General features: G+C 37.3%; 1 protein-coding gene across 3 annotated transcripts in view; it reads left to right on the top strand.

Moving 5' to 3' along the window:
• The window catches only part of KIF13B (kinesin family member 13B), a 199,270-nt gene that overhangs the window by 121,434 nt on the left and 57,626 nt on the right, over positions 1–20,210 (top strand). For all 3 annotated transcript variants that reach the window (XM_042983548.1, XM_042983549.1, XM_042983547.1), the window contains exons 20-29: positions 957–1,106; positions 1,389–1,517; positions 7,313–7,486; positions 9,373–9,530; positions 11,201–11,333; positions 16,132–16,278; positions 16,907–16,936; positions 18,474–18,573; positions 19,154–19,280; positions 20,036–20,091. In XM_042983548.1, coding sequence (XP_042839482.1) covers positions 957–1,106; positions 1,389–1,517; positions 7,313–7,486; positions 9,373–9,530; positions 11,201–11,333; positions 16,132–16,278; positions 16,907–16,936; positions 18,474–18,573; positions 19,154–19,280; positions 20,036–20,091 — 1,204 coding nt within the window. The remainder of the gene's footprint in view (positions 1–956; positions 1,107–1,388; positions 1,518–7,312; positions 7,487–9,372; positions 9,531–11,200; positions 11,334–16,131; positions 16,279–16,906; positions 16,937–18,473; positions 18,574–19,153; positions 19,281–20,035; positions 20,092–20,210) is intronic.

Genomic DNA, 20,210 nt, shown 5'->3' with positions numbered 1-20,210 from the left:
GTGATGTAGAGCTGTACTCTGGAACTTTCTCCTCAAGTTGCAGGTTTTCCCATTTAGGTTGGCCATGTACTTGTGCATATTTAAAACAGAAATACATGTTATGTATATTTATACAACTGTCAACACTGTTGGTCTTGTTTCCTCAGAGTTGTTTACTTCCTTAGCATCTTGTTTTTAAAAATAAATGTTATTTTTCCAGATTGTCATAAAAAATGACTTTATAGTTAGATGACATTTTTTCTTAAATTTTTTTTCTTTTCTTCTGTATTTCTCTTGTATGTCAGCCTAGAAAGAAAACAACATTAACAAATTACAAAAAAGCAAACCACTCTTGCATATGGGGTCAGCTCTCGTTAAGCAGCACCATTATCTTATGGTTTGGCAGGAACAAGTGGAATAGATATGAATGACAACTGAAGAGCACTTTTGTACACTCGACTTCTTTTTCTAGCCAATATGTGTTTTCTATTTTCATGGCAAGATTTCCACATAAAGGAGAAGAAATAAAGTAATGATATACTGAGATGGCTCTGTCATGGGTGAAGGATGCTGATCCCCATTCTGATGGGGATGAGGAAGAGGGAGTGGGTGTGACCCAGTGTTGTACTTAAGCTGAGTTTGATCACTTTCTTACTGGCCATGAAAAGGTGGTAGTAGGTTGAATTAATTTGTTTTAAATTTTTTTTGAATGTTTATTTAGTTTTGAGAGAGAGAGAGAGAGAGAGAGAGAGAGCATGAGCGGAGGAGGAACAGAGAGAGAGGGAGGCACAGAATCCGAAGCAGGCTCCAGGCTCCAAGTTCTCAGCACAGAGCCCGACGCAGGGCTCGAACTCACGAGCTATGAGATCATGACCTGAGCCAAAGTCAGACGCTCAACTGACTGAGCCACCCAGCCTCCCTGAATTAATTTGTTTTAAGTGATTTCTGAAGTTGCGATGTTCCAAATCTCTTTAAAGGTCATACGATCCTACTTCAAGCGTGCTGATCCATTCTATGACGAACAGGAAAATCACAGTCTCATTGGGGTGGCGAATGTCTTCCTCGAGTCCCTCTTCTATGATGTGAAGTTACAGTATGCTGTTCCAATTGTCAACCAGAAAGGAGAGGTTAGTTTTCTCTTTATGCCTTATACCCTGCAGAGAAAAGTTTAGGAAACATTACGGTGGTGGTAGTACATTGTTGTGACTCTTTTTCATCAATAATAAGTGTTATTTATGTGTATTATTATTACCTGTGTTTCCATCTGCTTGGTGGTGATTATTCCAAGTACTTTGAGGAAAAGTAACTGTTAGAACCTACACTTCTAAATTCTCATTTACCATTAACCCAACCACCTGACTCTAAAATGGGAGAAATAACAAAATCCCATTTTTCTTCTCTTGTTATAGGTGGCAGGTCGGCTGCATGTGGAGGTGATGCGAATCAGTGGTGACATTGGGGAAAGGATTGCTGGAGGTGATGACACCACAGATCTCTCCTGTGATAAGGAAACCCAGGAGAATAGACTTGTGTGCATGGTAAGTCCCAGTTTCATTTAGAAGTAATGGAAGTGTGGTGGATTTTGAGGATTGTGGGTAGTTAGACAATAAATACTGTGTTCTCTTTCGAATTTTGAAATACCTGTCTCTAAAGAAATCTTTAGTATTGGTATTCTGGAGACCATATTTCATCATATATACTGATTTACCAGTTAGGTACTTCTACTACCTTCCTCTTTGAAGTTTCAGATAAGTCACCTCTTTTTCCGGGACATTCTGTTCCAAAGTTTTATGGATTTATGTTTATGTGAACTTCTCTGTAGAGAAACAAAGTTTTTTTCACATGAATTTCTTCCTCCTATTGGACCTCTTGACTTGTGCTGATGCTAGAGATTTACTCCAGTCTTGGTTCTGCTCCTAAGCTCCTATTATATAGAAGTCACTCTTCACGTGTTTTTCCATGTGTTTTTGGTTCCCCTTACCCATGTGCCTTTGTGTATGCTACTCCAGCATGTGCTCATCCCAAACCCTGCTCTTTCTGGTCTTTCCATGCATACAATTCAAGAGTATTTTTGAGTGATACATTGTGCTGAGAACATAAAGATGAATAAGACAGGATTTCTGCTGTCAAGGAGCAACCTGTGTAGTTTCTGTTTATGTGGAGGGGGACACACAAGAATCCAATATCTTGTGACCCAAGTGCTCTGAGAGAGGTTGAAAGAGTTGCTCTGGGACATAGAGGAGAGGTAATTAATTCAGAGAGTAAAGTCTGAGGAAAATTTCTGGAGGTGAGACTCAGAGTGAACTTGAAGGGGGGGGAGCACGTGATATAAACCTCTTTCTCCATAGGGTACTGTCGTATTTTCATGGGTAATAGCTAGGTAGACCTTAAGTAGGTCATTACATTCCTGAACTCCTACCCAATTGGTGTAGTTAGTGCCACCTCTGTCACTCATTAGGACAATGAAAAATCTCTTACACATTTCCAAATAGTGTGTTGATCCAGTGTGCCATTGGTTGAGAATCTCTGTAGGACCCAGTTAAAAGGGTTTTTGAGGAAGAGAAATCCACGAGGATCATAGGACCAGTGTATGAGTGAGAAGAAGGCCATTAAAAGGTGAAATGAAGGAAGCCTAAACTTAACGTGTATTTCATAATCCATCCTTAGTCCAGTTCCATGTCTCAGTAAATATTGGAGTTAATACTGAAATACTAAATTGGAATACTAAACACTGAAATACTAAATACTAAAATTGGAGTTAATACTGAAAAGAGTAAGTGAGGCATTTGCTGCGAGCTATGGGGAAACTACTACAGCTGTTAAAGATGTGCTCCTTTCTATGGGTCTTTGTATATATTAAGAAGGCCTCGGATGTTTAAGTCAGGTGCTTCAGAATGTGAGGGAAAATTCTTAATTCACTAAAAGGTTAATCCTTACTGTATTATTCTTGATTCTAGAACATTTTCTCTGAGGTTGTATGATTATCAAAGATGGAGACATAGACTTGATGACTCCATAATGGCTCCTTTTAAAAGTGATGGACTAGTAAATGCAACTATGTAAAAGTTTACCATTAGTAAGGTACCATACACAGATACAGTTTCATTTGAGAAAGTCAGAACTGAAAAAAAGAAGTAGTATATAATGGGTAACATAAGCTTTAAAAAAAAAAGAATTTAAAATATTTTCAGATTTTTTTTAATGGAAGATATCAAACATATAAAAAAGTAGTGAGAAAAATGTTATTGATCCCTATTTACCCTCCCTCCACATTATCAACTCATGGTCAATCATGTCTGACTCATACACCCAAGCTGCTCTGTGCTGTTTCCCCTGGATTATTTTGAAACTATTCCAGACATCATATTTCATCTGTAGTAGTTTAGTATATATCTCCAAAAGAAGAGTACTTAAAAAAATAACTATTATACCATAATCTAAAATTAATACTTTCTTAATGTCATGATTTACCCAGTTTCCTTGATTGGCTTGTGTGATGTGTCACTTAAATCTTAATCTTTAGATTTAGATCTGAATCTAAAGTGTCACTGGCCTTGTGCTGGCTTGCTTCCTCTCTTGTTCTCTCTCTCTCTTACCCTATAGTTTCTTTATTGTAGAAACTGACTTACTGGTCTTGTATTATCTCATAATCTAGATTTTGCTGATTGGTATTATTGAATGTGTTAAACTGGTAGTTAGATATGAAGGTGATAATATGGGGAAGGGGAGTAGCAAGGGCATTTTATAGGTGTTGGTGTGTTCTTCAATCCGCAGTCATATTATGTCTGGTTTTCTTCTGGAGATGTTAGCAATTACTGATGATCATTACCTAGATATTTCATTAGGAGTTAGAAAAGAATGATACTATAATTATATCACCATTTGTTAGCTAGAATTCTTCTCTAGATTCTTGGGAGGGAAGCAAACCATAAGAGACGCTTAAATACAGGGAACAAACTGAGGGTTGATGGGGGCATTGGGGGAGAGGGGAAAATGTGTGATGGGCATAGAGGAGAGCACTTGATGGGATGAGCACTGGGTGTTGTATATAAGTGAAGACGGGAGTCTACCCCCAAAACCAAGAGCACACTGTACACACTGTATGTTAGTTAATTTGACAATAAATTATATTAAAAAAATAGAACTCTTCTCTAGATTCTAGAGAGAATCTTCCTATTATATCAGCTATTTTGTTCTTCAGGGATACAATTTGTATAGGAAAGGCAGGGTAAATGTTGCATTCTTTTCTCCTTTTTTTTAAAAACGAATTTTCAGGGCGCCTGGGTGGCTCATTCGGTTGAGTGGCCGACTTTGGCACACGTCCTGATCTCACGGTTTGTGAGTTCAAGCCCCGCGTCAGGCTCTGTGCTGACGGCTCAGAGCCTGGAGCCTGCTTCCGATTCTGTGCCTCCCTCTGTCTCTCTCTGCCCCTCCCCCACTCATGCTCTGTCTCTCTCTGTCTCAGAAATAAACATTGAAAAAAAATTTTTAAACTAATTTTCAAAAATAATTAATTGGTTTTCCTACTAACATACAAAAGTGGCCAGTGAGGTGTTTGTTGCTTTTTTTTTGTTTGTTTGTTTTTTGTTTTTTGCCCAAATGTCATTGTGAACTCTTTGATTTAAAAATATTTGATGTGTTTTGATCCATTGTATTTATTACCTATATTGAAGCTCAAATTATCCCATCTTTGGCCTGTGGGCTCCTCTTCAGTTGTCTCTTGAGTCCTTTTGACACAAACGTAACCCTCATAGACTATGCTACAAGCTCTCTTGCTTCCTGGTATGATGAATATTCTAGTTTCATTCTGGACTTTTCCTCTCCCAGAACTAGAATCAGCTATGTCTCCAAGGAACCTAGTTCCTTTCAGTGGAAAGTGTTTTTTAGAGACCATATTCTAAGCATATAATGGTCTTTTGTGTAAAATGAGGAAGACAGACTATATGACAATAAAATATTGGTGGGAAAAACAAATCATTCTGGGACACTTAGTAATAGGTATCACCAGCTTATAACAGCAGTCTAGATTTATTTTTCTATGATGAAAGATAAGTGTGCACATATTCACATATTGATGTTTTCAATTACATTAAATTAAATTAGTGTATTTTAAAACCCCAAACAACATGTTTTCTAACATTCCTGGGCTTTATAATGAACAGTGGCAAGTCGAAATCTGTGGCATTCTGACACCTTGTGGTGATTTTGATTTCTGTATGTAGAAACTTAAAAAGCAAAAAGACCCAAAAACTGTGTTCTGGATGCAAGATATTCCTCATTCCTGGTATTCTTCGTTCCTGGCAGTCTTATTCCTGATAAGTTGCCTGTAGGATATAGTTCAGCATATGAAATCTTTTTAATTTATTTCAACCTTAAAATTGAGATTGATTTCTAAGGGGAAAAAATTGGCTTTCCGATGGAATTTAATCACAAAGAATAGTATCAAACATCTGTCCACTCAATGCTTTGATGTGTTTTCATTTCATTCCATTGGTATGGTCAGTACTCAGGCCAGTATCATTAGGTAGCTGTCCTGTTTCACATAGGAGAAGTCTCAGCCTGAGAAAACCAAGAATTTAATCTGTTCAAAAGCAGAAGCTAACATGTGACAGAGATTTTTATTTAGATTTATTCTACAGAAATCTTGTAATCTTCTCAAACACCATATTGTCTCACCTTAAAGAATATAATAAAAAAATTTTAAACACTTAGTGAAAAAGGGATGGTTTTTTAAATTTAACAAAAAATTAATTGCCAAACACCAATTGCTCTATTGGGTTTAGACGAATAAAATGCATTAGTCAATCTGTCTTTTTTGTAGCCTATCAGGGGAATTGCTATCTGAATGTCTCAAAATCTTGTTGCCATTGTAGGGAATAATGAATAATAATGGAGTTCTCCACCATTGCTTACCCCTTATGTACCGGGTATAGGAGAAAATAGTCCTCTACTTTGCATGATATTCTGTCTTATTATTGCTTCCTGAAATGTTAAGATGATTACATTTGTGGTTGCTGAACTATACCAACTTCAGCCACATATTCAAGTTTATTTTTATTAAATTTATCTACTGGAGACACAGTACATCATACAACATGCAGGAAGTGACTAAGTGAAAAACATAATAAATAATCAATGCTCAGTCATGAAAGTCAGCCCCTAATCAATTATAAAATCAGAATTTAGTTTTGCTCAGTTAATTTTAGAATTTAATTTCTGTCATAGCTGGAGGAGTTTTAGAATGTCACAACTTATCACAAAAATTCCAACTTAAAAATCAACTTGGCACTGCCTGCCAAAAGAAATATTTAGAATATTTGACTGCTTTAAAATCCATTATGGGCATTTATTCTTGGCACATTTGGGTCTAATTAGACATACATTTTTTTCTCTTTTCTTTCCTTTTCTCTTTTTTCTTCTCTTCTCTTTTCTTTCTTTTATAGTAGGCTTTATACACAGTGCAGAGCCCAACACAGGGATTGAACTCATGACTCTGAGACCAAGACCTGAGCTGAGATCAAGAGTTGGACATTTAACCGGCCAAGCCACTCAGGCATCCCTGATTAGACATATATTTCTAATTGCATGTTGTTATCACAAAGCCCTGCACTCCTACAGTCCAGGGTGCATTTCCTTTGATTCATCTCTTCCCTGAATCTGTGTGGAGGAGGCATTCAGTAAGAGTTGGTACAGAGATGGTCAGCATTCACCATCTTTAATCTCCATTTATCCCTTCAGATCTTCAAAGTATACATTCCCAAGGCGTTTTAAATTTTCCAGAAAATCCTCTAGTAGCATATAATATTCTACTCAAGAACCTTATTCTTTCTTATTCTTTAAAATATCAAATAAATGTTTTTCGCCCTTTACTGAATATTCCTTATTGTCATGGATGCTGATTTCTTTCTTCATAAATCATTCTTAACACTCTTATGTTCTTATGACACATCCATAGTTAGCCAAATTCATATCATTGAATGGTGTTGATGTTGAGAACCTTCTTTTTCTCAGTTAATTATAATTAATAATAATATGATGATGATGATGAGATTGATGGTGATGATGATGTAGTTATAAGAAGCTAGAATTGCTCTGTAGATACTTGAAAACATCCAAGTCAAGGTCGTGTTACTCTCTTGTCAACCTCTCACTAAATATAATAGTTGTCGTCACCTTTTCACAGATGCAGAAATACAGCCCCCGAGTGAATGGGATTTGGTCAACAAAAACCAATAGTTGGTGACAGAGTCAAGACTGGGGTCCATCTCTAACTCAGAGTACTTGTTGCACCTTTTCTGAGTTGAAAACAAATAGAGCCTTCCTTTTCCTTCAGGTTAAAATACTTCAAGCCACTGGCTTGCCACAGCATCTGTCCCACTTTGTGTTCTGCAAATACAACTTCTGGGACCAACAGGAGCCAGTAATTGTTGCACCTGAAGTTGATACCTCCTCTTCCTCTCCTGTCAGCAAGGAGCCTCAATGCATGGTTGTCTTTGATCACTGCAATGTAAGTTTGTTTTCCAGACTCCGTCAGCATTTAAATACTTAGGTAAAAACAAAACTGTAAAGTGAGCAATATTTTGTTGAATAATTTGGTATCAATATATATCTTTTTAAAAAAATTTTTTATATTTTGAGAGAGAGAGCACTTGCAAGCAGGGAAAGGGCAGAGGGAGAGGGAGAGAGTCCTAAGCAGGCTCCATACTCAGCAGGGAGCCCTACTCAAGGCTTAATCTCACAACCATGAGATCATGTCCTGAGCTGAAATCAAAAGTCGGATGCTTAACTGACTGAGCCACCCAGGTGCTTCTTCCTTACAGTTTTCTTAATAACATTTTCTTTTCCATAGCTTACTTTATTGTAAGAATACAGTATAGGATATACATAACATACAAAATCTGTGTTTATCAACTGTTTAGGGGTGCCTGGGTGTCTCATTCAGTTAAGTGTCCAACTTTGGCTCAGGTCATGATCTCATGGCTCGTGAGTTCAAGCCCCGCGTTGGGCTCTGTGCTGACAGCTGAGAGGCTAGAGCCTGCTTCAGATTCTGTGTCTCTCTCTGTCTCTGCCCCTCTCCTGCTCACACTCTATCTCACTCTCTCTCAAAAATAAATAAACATTAAAAAATTTTTAAAAACCTTTATGTTAGTGGTAAGGCTTTCTGGTCAATGGCAGGTTATTAGTAGTTCAGTTTGGGGGGGAGTCCAAAGTTCTGTGTGGAGTTTTGACTGCACGGGGTTTTGGTAACCGTTGCGTTGTTCACGGGTCAGCCATATATACTCTTCTCAATGGAATACATGTGTTGAGTTAGAGTACTGGAGAGATTGTCATCTAAAAATTGTAAGAAACTAGTGTTTTTGAGAAAATGAAGATAGAAAAGAGACAATGATGAACTTCAGTGAACACCTGATGCCCTGCTAAGCAGTTTATATTATTCTTCATCTGATCTTTACCACTGTTGTATTTGATAATAGTGCTTTTATTGTTTTAGCAGCAGCAGTCAGTTCAGAGAAGTCAGTTTACCTGTGGCGAGTGATTAGAAGAGTCAGGATGGTCAGACTGTCGATTCTGTTTTTCTAGTGAACCACAGTTGATCCATCTCATTTCTTTCAAGACAGAGGTCTCTTTTTCATCTATTTTAAACATAGAAATACCTTTGTGTGTTAAAGACCAAGAGAGAGAGTGTGGATTTTATGACTTTTTAAAATAAACTATTTTGGAACTTAATAATTATTGCAAAATGCTGTCATATATATCTTGTAAAGATGGATAGGTTGGGAGAATTTTTAAAAATTGGGTGATTTTTTTTTTTGCACTGATAATCATTATTTATTCCTGCTCTCCTGTTATTGGAGATAATTGTGTCCTAAAGCTAGAAAAATTGTTGTTCTAACACTGTTACCTTATTGCATGTAATAACTTTTATATGAAGACATTGTAGATCATTGTTGGAAATCTTTTTTTTTTTTTTTTAAGTAGGGTCCATGCCCAGTGTGGGGTTTGAACTCACAACCCCAAGATCAAGAGTCACATACTCTACCAGCTGAGCCAGCCATGCACCTCTCATTGTTGGAATTCTTAATATAACTATTTATACTTTTAAAATAGCTTCCCAAATATTGCTAACAAAATAGAATACAGTGCTGGTCTTTCACAACAGATTTTCAAGGTGAAAAGTTTTTTTTTTTTAAATCAGAGTTACAATTATATTTAAAGTCAAGAACCTTAGACCTTCTGAGCACTCATCATGCATGTTCAAAGATTCTGTTTTAGAACTAAAACATTTTTTTTTCCATTTCTCTTCTCCATAATGGAGTAGATATGTGATGGTGGGTATGAATAATCATAAGGTTATCAGAAGGTATTTCCTCTTTTGTCATTATTTTCTTTTAGGAGTTTTCTGTTAACATTACTGAAGACTTCATTGAGCATCTTTCAGAAGGGGCATTGGCAATTGAAGTATATGGCCATAAGATGAATGATCCTCGGAAAAACCCAGCCCTGTGGGATTTAGGGATTATCCAAGCAAAAACACGTAGTCTTCGGGACAGGTGAATTTTAGATACCATCTGATTCCATTTATAATTTTAAAGAGTTGCTAGAGATTAATACTGCTATTTATAAAGGTAACCCTTTCCTGAGCATTACTAGTGTTCCAGGGATAGATGGTATTATTTCCAGGGTATTTAAAGCACAGTTAAACTTCCTTGGAGGAGTGAACTTGAAAGAGTGAAGGAAGAGAAGTTAAATGTATAGATAGTTAAGAATAAAGAGTGAATGAATTTTTAGAGAATAGTTGCTTAGCATTACTTTTTTTTTTTTTTTTAAGTTTATTTTGAGAGAGACAGAGACAGTGCAAGCAGGGGAAGGGCAGAGAGAGGGGTGGGGAGAAAGAGAGAATCCCAAGCAAGCTCCATGCTGCCAGTGCAGAGTCCAATGCAGGACTTGAACCCATCAAACTGTTGAGATCGTGACCTGAGCTGAAACCAAGAGTCAGATGCTTAACAGACTGAGCTACCCAGGCACCCCATTCTGAATTACTTCTAGTTAATCAACTAGAGGGAGAATGGATCATGATATACCTGAGAATTCAGGTTTTACTTATTTTGTCTTTAGCTCAAAGTTCTTTTGAAATTCTATCAGTCATCTCTTCTCAGTCTTTTGGCTAAGATCAAGTGTGAAATGCCATCAGTCATGGAAGGAAGCAGGTTTATTTGTTGACCAGAATTTTAAAAAGAAAAGTTGGGGGCACCTGGGTGGCTCAGTCAGTTAAGCATCTGACTTCGGCTCAGGTCATGATCTCGCGGTCCGTGAGTTCGAGCCCCGCGTCGGGCTCTGTGCTGACAGCTCAGAGCCTGGAGCCTGTTTCAGATTCTGTGTCTCCCTCTCTCTGACCCTCCCCCATTCATGCTCTGTCTCTCTCTGTCTCAAAAATAAATAAACGTTAAAAAAAAAAAATTAAAAAAAAAAAAAGTTGAAGGGGAATGACTGAAAGCATATATTTGTGCTTTTCATTTTATTATAGAAGAGAACCAGATTTTCTTTTTTTGCATGTAGAAAGTTTTAGCAACTCCTAAACTTAGACATTGAGACTTTTTTCTTGATTCTTTTACTAACCTGAGCAAAGATACTTGTCAAGTTACCGAAGCATATATAGCACTACCTTTATCTATGAAAAGATAATCACTGTACTTGTTTCTGTGCATCTGATTACCATGTTTGGATTTTTGAATAACCACTTTGGAATATATTTATAATCATCATACCTTTTTTTTTTTTTTTTAACGTTTTTTTATTTTTGAGAGAGAGAGTGTAAGCGGGGGCGGGACAGAGAGAGAGGGAGACACAGAACCCGAAGTAGGCTCCAAGCTCTGAGCTGTCAGCACAGAGCCCGATGCAGGGCTTGAACTCACGAACCATGAGATCATGACCTGAGCTGAAGTCGGAGGCTTAACTGACTGAGCCACCCAGGCACCCCATTATCATACCTTTTAGAATGAATTAAAAGAACTATTTCTAGTTCTGATGTTAAATTTGTTTAATTTTGCTTTTAATTATATGTGCTAGTATGTATTTGTGTATTACTCACTGAATCAGATCATTCTACTGAATTAGTTTGTTTGGAGGTCATTATCATTGCTAGTTGTCATGTGAAGGATCCTAAGCTGTCTGTGCTGAAATAGAAATGTATGATTTTCCAAGAACTTCACGTATTTCCTAGATGGAGTGAAGTCACCAGAAAAGTGGAATTCTGGGTCCAAATCTTGGAACAGAATGAGAATGGTGAATACTGCCCTGTAGAAGTAATTTCTGCAAAGGATGTGCCAACAGGAGGAATCTTTCAACTCCGGCAGGTAACAAAATTGTGAATGTTATCATTCTGAATGTTAACATTAAATTCTTTGGCACCATAAAGCTTAATATTGGATTCCTATTAGCGGAAATGTCATTGATAATGAAATCTAGACTGGCCAAGTCCATTTTTTGTATTAAAATTGTCTCCTACTTCATGTCTATTTTCTTTCATTTAAAAAAATATTGCTGTGTGGGGCACCTGGGTGACTCAGTCAGTTAAGTGTCTGACTTTGGCTGAAGTCATGATCTCACAGTTCGTGGGTTCGAGCCCTGCATCAGATTCTGTGCTGACCACTCAGAGTGTGGAGCCTGCTCTGGATTCTGTGTCTCTGCCCCTCCCCCACTCACACTCTGTCTCTCTCTCAAAAATAAATAAATGTTAAGAAAAAAAATATTGCTATTTATAATACTTTAAAATCAGCACCCGATAGGTTTAGTAAGAAAAAAGATAAGCTTAAAGAACAACTTAGAATTGAATTATGGGCAATAATAGAAACATTGAGCAGCATTAGAATATTTATAAGGACAAGGAGAAGCATTGTGATGTGGCAGAAAGAACAGGCACTTCACAGTCTAACATGCCAGGGTTCAGTTCTGGTCTCCTACAGCCTAGCTGTAAACCTGTGAGCAAGTTCAGTCACTTCTCAGAACCTTTCCTTAGGTATACAGTGGAAGTGTGATGATAACACCAACTTTGTAGGACAGGTGTGAGGTATAGAGATACTGTGTATGAAGCCCAGTGCTTGGTACTTGGGAAATGAAAGGGTTTTTTTTCTGTCTAGACCCAATTCTCTGATTATCTGTAGATACCAACTGGGTGTCCTACAGTTCAGTTCGGTTTGAATTGAAACCTCAGTTCACTCATAGTTAGTGTCAGACTGCACAGGTTTAAGGGCTTAGACTCAGCACAAGATTGTCCTCATTTCAGATGCCAGTTCCAAGTATCTGGTCCTCAATTCTGTCTAGCTTGGCTACAAAATCGGAGGTTCACCCAACTCTCCTCCCCTTTACTTACTATTAGTTCCCATAATAAAGGATACAGCTCAGGAATAGCCAGAAGGAAGAGATGATGGGACAAAGTACAGGAGGAGGGATAAGGAGCTTCTGCATCCTCCCTTTGTATGCCGCCCTCCCACCACCTTGTTTTGTTCACCAGCCTGGAGGCTCACTGAACCTCATTGTTTGTAGGTTTTTATGGATCATCATTATGTAGGCATAACTGATGAGTGATTAACTCAGTCTCCATCCTTTCTCTGCTCTCTCCTGAGGTTTTAGGGTGAACCTGACAGTTCCAGACTTCTGATCAAGGCTTGTTTTTTTTGGACTATTGGCCCCTCTCCTGAAGCTATCTAGGGGCTTGCCGAGGATTATAAGGTTTAAAGTTGCATCATTAAGGGGCCCCTGGGTGGCAGGGGCGGTTGAGCAACTGACTTCGGCTCAGGTCATGATCTCATGATTTGTGAGTTCAAGCCCCGCATTGGGCCCTGTGCTGGCAGCTCAGAGTCTGGAGCCTGCTTTAGATTCTGTGTCTCCCTCTCTCTGCCCCTCTCCTACTCACGCTCTCTCTCTGCCTCTCAAAAATAAATAAACATTAAAAAAAATTTTTTTAAGTTGCATCATTAAAAGATGCACCTATAATCATTATCACTCAGGAAGTTCTGTGAGTTTTAGGAGCTCTCTGCCAGGATCTGAGGACAAAGACAAAGTATCTTTGTATGATACTATAGGAGATGTTACATAAATGCAGCTGAGTTGCATGAATATTTGCTAGAAATCAATACAGCAGAGAAATATGTGGGAAATTTCACTTAACTGCAGGCAGATTGTAACCTATAAAGTGTCTACACTGCCATAGGAGAGAATATCTTAATAGAATTTACATAAAAGATTTGGAAATACTCTTTTTTTTGCTATACTTTACATTAATTCAGTATTTAGTAGAATATTGTATCCTATGATAGTTTCCATACTTTATTTATTTATTTGAGAGAGAGAGAGAGAGAGAGAGAGAGAGAGAGAGAGCGAATGAGCGAGCATGCACCTGTGGGAGGGGCAGAGAGAGAATCCCAAGCAGGATCCCAACCTGGGGCTTGATCTCATCAACTGTGAGATCATGACCTGAGCCGAAATCCAGAGTCAGATGCTTAACTGGCTGACCCATGCAGGTGCCCTGATAGTTTCCAGACTTTAGAACAATAGTAAAATATTAGAATAGCTTTTGAAAAATGAATATCAAAATCATTCAAAGCAAAACACGAGAAACGGTTAAAGGAAAAAGAAAGTTTGCTTAAATATTTAAGTTTCTGAATGTTTTAGAAGGAGGAAGGTGGTAAGTACTTGTTCTCTGACCCTAGCAAACGAATTTTAGCAAATTCATTCATATATGGGCAAAGATCTAAAAGCAAAAGGAAATTAGTTTAAATTATAACATCAGATGTATATATAAAATAGGATTCTCATGGGTGTGAAGAACATCTTTTTCTGAACATCTGTTAAAGAAGATATATATATATATATCTATATATATATATATATATATATATCTATATATAAAATCTTCTTTGGATGCCTTAGAAATTCATCGCCTGGAAGGCAAGACCAGATAATTTTCTGTGGTTTAGTATAAATAGAATATATAAGTATTTGTCATATATCTGACAACATTTACTAAAAGTATTCAATGAGTTGAGTTAATCAAGGAAGGCTTTTTCTTAAATTTTTTTTTTTTTTTACATTTATTTATTTTTTGAGAGACATAGACAGAGCACAAGTTGGGGAGGGGCAGAGAAAGAAGGAGACACAGAATCCGAAGCAGGCTCCAGACTCTGAGCTGTCAGCACAGAGCCCGACGTGGGGCTCAAACTCACAAACTGTGAGATCATGACCTGAGCCAAAGTTGGGATGCTTAACCGACTGAGCCACCCAGGCACCCCAGGAAAGGCTTTTTCTGAAGGGTGTGAGTCTTGATGTGGATGCCAAAACAATCGTGCAAAGGCTGGAAACATTTTTCATACCTAAACAGCAAGAATAAAGATACAGTAGTTGGAATTAGGTAAGTTTGGGTAGAAAGTAATATGTAGGAAGATCTGGAAAACAGCAACAGAGGAGGTTATAGAAACATGTGGCAGCTAGTTCATAGAGGGCCTTGGATAGTAGTCTCATTTGAATTTAATGTATTTGAAAACCAGAACGTACTGTTCTCGAACAGGAAAGTGGCAGAGGAGAGCTGATTAGGTTCGCCATAAAAAATTGCCAGTTTTGTAGTTAAAAAATGCTCAAATATCAGCAGTTACACGAAGTTCAATCTATTAGTTTAGGTATACTGTTCAAAGCTTTTCTGTGGAACAGTAAGCAGTTTCAGATCTTCTGTGTCCTTTTTCTTCCTTCTGCCTACCTTGAATGCTCCCCCGACACAGTGCCTGTACTTCACCTTTTGCATGTGGGCACCCATGGAAAGTGGGTTACTTTCTGTCTTAGGGGAAGTAAACAAATAAAACGTAGCTAATTGAAATGAGTAAACTGTTTTAGACAATCAAAATGTTTTCTGGGGGTACTCTTTCCACAAAATAAGCGATGCATAGTTATTGGAAAATATTAAATCAAAAGACATCTGTAACTCATCTCTTCAAATCTGGCCTTCAGATTAATCATTTGCCTAAATTGATTTCCCTGATAATGCAAAGCTCTTGGGAATTAAAAAATCTGATGGAAGGGGGGAGGAGATTTGAAATTGTATATTCAAATTTCATTGTTCAGATTCTGTTTTACATCCCTAAAATTTATAAGCCAACTCTGAAGTCAGTAATTTGGGAATATTGGGAATTTTAAAATACTGTTTCATTGTAAACATACAGGATCACATAGTATTTATTATGAAAATATGCTTAAGAAGGAACAGCTTTCTGTTCAATTCTTCATTTTGCAACATGGTTTTAAATTATTTGGGATTAGAGCAGTGATTCCAGGATAGTGGTCACCATTCTTATTTCTTACTCTGCTGATTTTTAAAAGTAGATCCTACTATATCTATTGGGTTTGGTAATCCCTCTTTTTTTTTTCTAAGTCTGGTTAACATTGTTTATCATACTTTTTAGCTTAATATATTATGTATGTTTTTCTACAACAATATTTTAATGACTGTATATTTTATATTTATATACTGTAGCTTAAGCAGTTGTCAATATTATGCATTTATTTGTATCTAGTTTCTTGTTATTCTTAACATTGTTTTAAGATCTTTATACACATATTATGATTATTTACTGAGAACAGCTTCCTAGAAAGTTGAATTGCTGAGCCAGGGGATACTTAAATTTTTAAGGCAAATTGCCTTGCACAATGCTGTACCAATTTATATTCCCACTAACAATGTATGTAATTGCCTGATTCATAACCTTTGGGCAATATTGAAAATTGCCTTTTTAAAAGGTAATTGCTAGTTTAGTAAGTGAAAATAAGTGTTTTGTGCTTATTTTAATCTGTATTTATTTGATGGTAAGTGAGTTGAACAGTTTTGCTTGTCCCTTCCTTTTTGCAGTTCCTTTGTTAGAATTTTTTCTCATAATGTTTCTTTTTATTGAAAAAATATGCAGTCCATATATTCCATGTCTTTCTACTTGCTGAAAAGGTAAATTATTATTCCTGATTAGTTTTTCAATTTGTAGTTTACTACTTAAAGATGTGAGATAGGTCTCCAAAGTTAAATGCTTTCTCAACATCAGCCTGTAGGGGTCTCTCTAAACCAAATATTTGGAAATTAAACTGATTTTAATAAATTTAAATTTGTCTCTGATACAGGGACAGTCTCGGCGAGTTCAAGTGGAAGTGAAGTCTGTGCAGGAATCTGGGACTTTACCACTGATGGAAGAATGTATATTGTCTGTTGGCATTGGATGTGTAAAAGTTAGAACATGCAGATCCCCCAAGACTCTTGAGACCTTTCATGTAAGTTTCTGTCTCTGTGCCAGTTATATTCTTGGTGAAAGACCCAATGAGATAAGAGAGTGTTTTGGAACTTGCCAGAAAACTGCCTTCCATGAACACTTCTTTCAGTTTTTAATTTGATGTCTTTTTTTGTTTGTTTGTTACTGTATTACTTTTGCATGAAATCAGTGCACCTGAACCCGACTGTGGTTTTGCCCTGGTACATGGCAAACTGAGGGTTAAGACATCTCAGCCTCCAGAAATTCCTCAGTTGCCTACTAGTGATTAACTTCCCCCATCACCCACCCTTCTACAGAAACCCCCTACTGGCTTGTAAAGACTCTTTGCCAGCAGGTGTTTGATTTCTCCTGGGGAGTGGGACTATAAACTCAGCAGGGAGAGTATTGTACTGGTTCCTGAAAAGGTCAAATGAGCATTCTTCACTTTCCTATGAGAAGCTTAAGGTTTTACTCCCAACTTCCTGAAAACTATAAAGCAAAGAGTGAGGGTGAACATAGGTGGGAGATGAAACAGTATTTTCATTAAACTAGAAAATATAAAGTCTGGCAAAAGATTCTGGCTGTTGAGCATAGCCTGATTCTTGAAAAAATAATTGTTTTAGTTATGTGTAATATATTTTTTCTTTTAGGAGGAAGAGGAGGACATGGACAGCTACCAGGTAAGGAAGCACCTGTTAGCTTCATCAAATGAGCTTGATTAAAGTACTGAAGTGCACATTCCTGAGTCTTGCTATACTGTTATTTAATAATTACACAATTAATTTTGATTCAAATATTGCTTTTCTCAAATTAAAACAGAGTTTTGTAGTCTTATGTATAAGAAATCATTTGTGACTTTCATCATTTTCCAAACTTAGAGCTCCCCATCCAAGTTTCCTACAGATCCATTTCTCCAGATCCTTTTCCTTGCACTCCCTCTCTCCTTGAGTGGAGTCACCCCTCCTTTTCCCTGTAAGAGCTATCTCATACTGAGCTTCAGTCAAGCCACACTGCTTAGGTATTTTCCATCTTTTAAACCAGGTCTGCCTTCCCCACTTATAAGAGTCACACGGGTTTGGTTTTGCCCCCTCCACCCTTCCTAATCTCCTGCAAGATTTTGTTTATGTCTGTCCAGTTCTATCATGTTAGTCTTGCTAGTCATTGTTTAGGACTGTCAGAGCTCTTTGGATCCTGATTATGTCATCCAGTGTAGTCACTCTCCTGGTTTTGCATCATTCTAATTTGATAAAAATGTCTGCCTTCCTATAAGTGACTGATAAAAATATTGTATCAGATAGGGTTAAATACAGAGTCCTATGGCACAACAATAGAGACTTCTTTTAAGCTGACATTATTCCATTAATCACTGTTCTTTGGATGTGATATTTCAGTCATTTATGATTTCATTCAAGTAGATTCATTGCACATTTCTCCATCTTGTCCACAAGAATGTCATGAGCTATTTGGTTAAGTGCCTTAGTGAAATCCAGATACACACTGTATCTTCAGCATTCCACTGATCTACCCAGCCTTGTTAACTTTATTACAAAAGGAAATGAGGCAAGATTGGTATACAGTCAGGTGTTGAATGGTAGAGTTCTTCGTCTGTTGATAACGCCCTCTCCCCCTCCAAACTGCCCCCTACACACAAGAAACAAGGGAGAGAAACATTACATGTTGTTTGTAGAGACTAGTGAAACAAGTTGAAGGCTGAAACAAGTTAAGAGATTTGAGGAATTCTTATGATGGTTCCCAGGGATATAAATCTTAAGATTGTTGAGTAATATTTGTGATTTTTTTTTAATTTACTTATTTTTTTTTAGTAGGATCTATATTCAGTTTGGGGCTTGAACTTACAGCCCCGAGATCAAGAGTCACATGAGCCAGCCAGGCGCCCCAGTATTTGTGATTTTTATCCAGCAAAGGGACATTGTAGATCTTAGTTGTAAGGCTTGCCCCTTGAACCAATAGAAATAAAACTGGTTCTAGGTATCAGAGAATGTCTTTTCAGAAGCTGTCTTGTTCTAGAACAACAATTCTTTGATTTCTGGAACTTTCTGTTCCAAATAATGATTAGTGTCAACTAGTAGTGAGGACAAAGATATTGATGTGTGATACTTTACAGTTTGAAGACTTAGAGTAAGGTAGATGGAGCATTGGTTTCAAGTATTTTGTCTTGCCGTTATATTTGCCATAATTTCCCTCGTTTTCTTCCAGGATCGGGATTTAGAGAGACTGCGTAGAAAATGGCTAAATGCATTAACAAAACGTCAGGAGTACTTAGATCAACAACTGCAAAAGCTTGTCAGTAAACATGGTAGGAAAAGCAAATTGAATATTTACCCCCCCCAGTCTGTGCATAATTAATCTCTATTTGCAGCCACATAAATTAGAAGTAGATGAACACATCAATAATGGGGATGGCAAGAGCATAGGAATGTTTCTTATTTATGTCCTGTCCTTTCAGAATAACATTTATTTAACTGTAATAATATCTTTCTATAGGTTTCCCCTTACCCGCAACAAAGAGAGAAAATATAGTATGTAAACATTGTCCTTCAAAAATAAATTAAGGAGGGTGCTAACATTTTTGATTTCTTATCCAAAAGTACTTGAATCCTTCAACTCTGGAAGAAATTATTCATGTGCTGGTGGTCCATGTTGGCTTTCCAAAGATGGCCTTTCTATAAGAGTACAGCCATGCTCTTACAGTTCACTTTTTATCATGATTGTTTTTTTAATCACTCATTAGGGAAGTAATAAGTTTTTGGTGAACCCTCATCAACCAGTGACTGAAATGCAGGCAAATCCTGTGGATACGCTGGACAGAAGTGTAAATATCAAGAGAGAAATCTGTGTGAGAAATCTGTATTTCATCCTTATTCCTGACGTTCTAGATAAAACAGAGGATGATGCCGACCGTGAAGCTCAACTTCTAGAGATGAGACTGACCTTGACTGAGGAGCGGAATGCGGTAATGGTCCCCTCTGCTGGCAGTGGCATTCCAGGGGCCCCAGCAGAATGGTATGAATGCTGTCACATGTGTTCTGATGTTCCAGATGTTCCCTGAGCTGCCTGCTTTCTGTATGAATTTTGCCTGTGTTTCAATTAATGGAAGACTCATCCTAGCACAGGGGAAAAGAATTAGAGGAAGTGTTAAATTATTTTCATGAATTGGAATAACTATGGCCTTAAACCGTGTTTTATTAAATAATATTGTTATTGGCCCAAGTAATTAAGATTTCTGAGAATCTAAATCAATATTTAATACCAGTGCACTTAGCATTAAAAAAAAGTTAATATGTTAATTACTTGGGTCATTCCCTTAAAAGACCATTCGGTCATAATAAAATTGCATCTCCAGGAGTTTTGGGTTTTGGGGCTGGCTTAAACTGTACTGTCAGCAAATGTTCTGTGCCACTTTATCGAAATTAAAAATAGTAAATTAAGCCATATGAGGCCCTTCGGTATGTAATTTTATAAAAAAGTAACTTTAAACAAGTGAGCTGTATTATAAACAGATAGAGGTATCTTAGAAGACTGAATTCTAGTATCAGAGCATATGATAATTATACATGAGAGCACCAGTGAAAAGCAACAGCAGTTACAGGTCAGTTTAGGGGCATCTCTGATGTGAAATTATAACAAAAACACAATACCCACAGTTATTATTGGCTTCATCTGTACTATTCTCAGTGTGGATTAATGCTGTGACTCAAGGTACATGCTGCTCAGAAAGTCTGCTTTATTTGAGATGCTCTTTGTTCATTATGTTTTAGGACCCCAGTTCCTGGGATGGAAACACACATTCCTGTTATATTCCTTGACTTAAATGGTAAGTTAGGAGGTGCTTTCTGAAGGCTTACCTCTGACAAATTAGTGTCCAAGTAGCACCTGGATTCTAACGAAGTTTGCAGTTAGGCAGTTCTGTGAGCCTAAGGTTAGGGTCTATAT

This window comes from Panthera tigris, chromosome B1 (assembly GCF_018350195.1).
Source record: "Panthera tigris isolate Pti1 chromosome B1, P.tigris_Pti1_mat1.1, whole genome shotgun sequence".
Classification (NCBI taxonomy): Eukaryota; Metazoa; Chordata; class Mammalia; order Carnivora; family Felidae; genus Panthera; species Panthera tigris.
The sequence above is the reverse complement of the archived record's forward strand: the minus strand, read 5'-3'. Positions and strand labels throughout refer to the sequence as shown.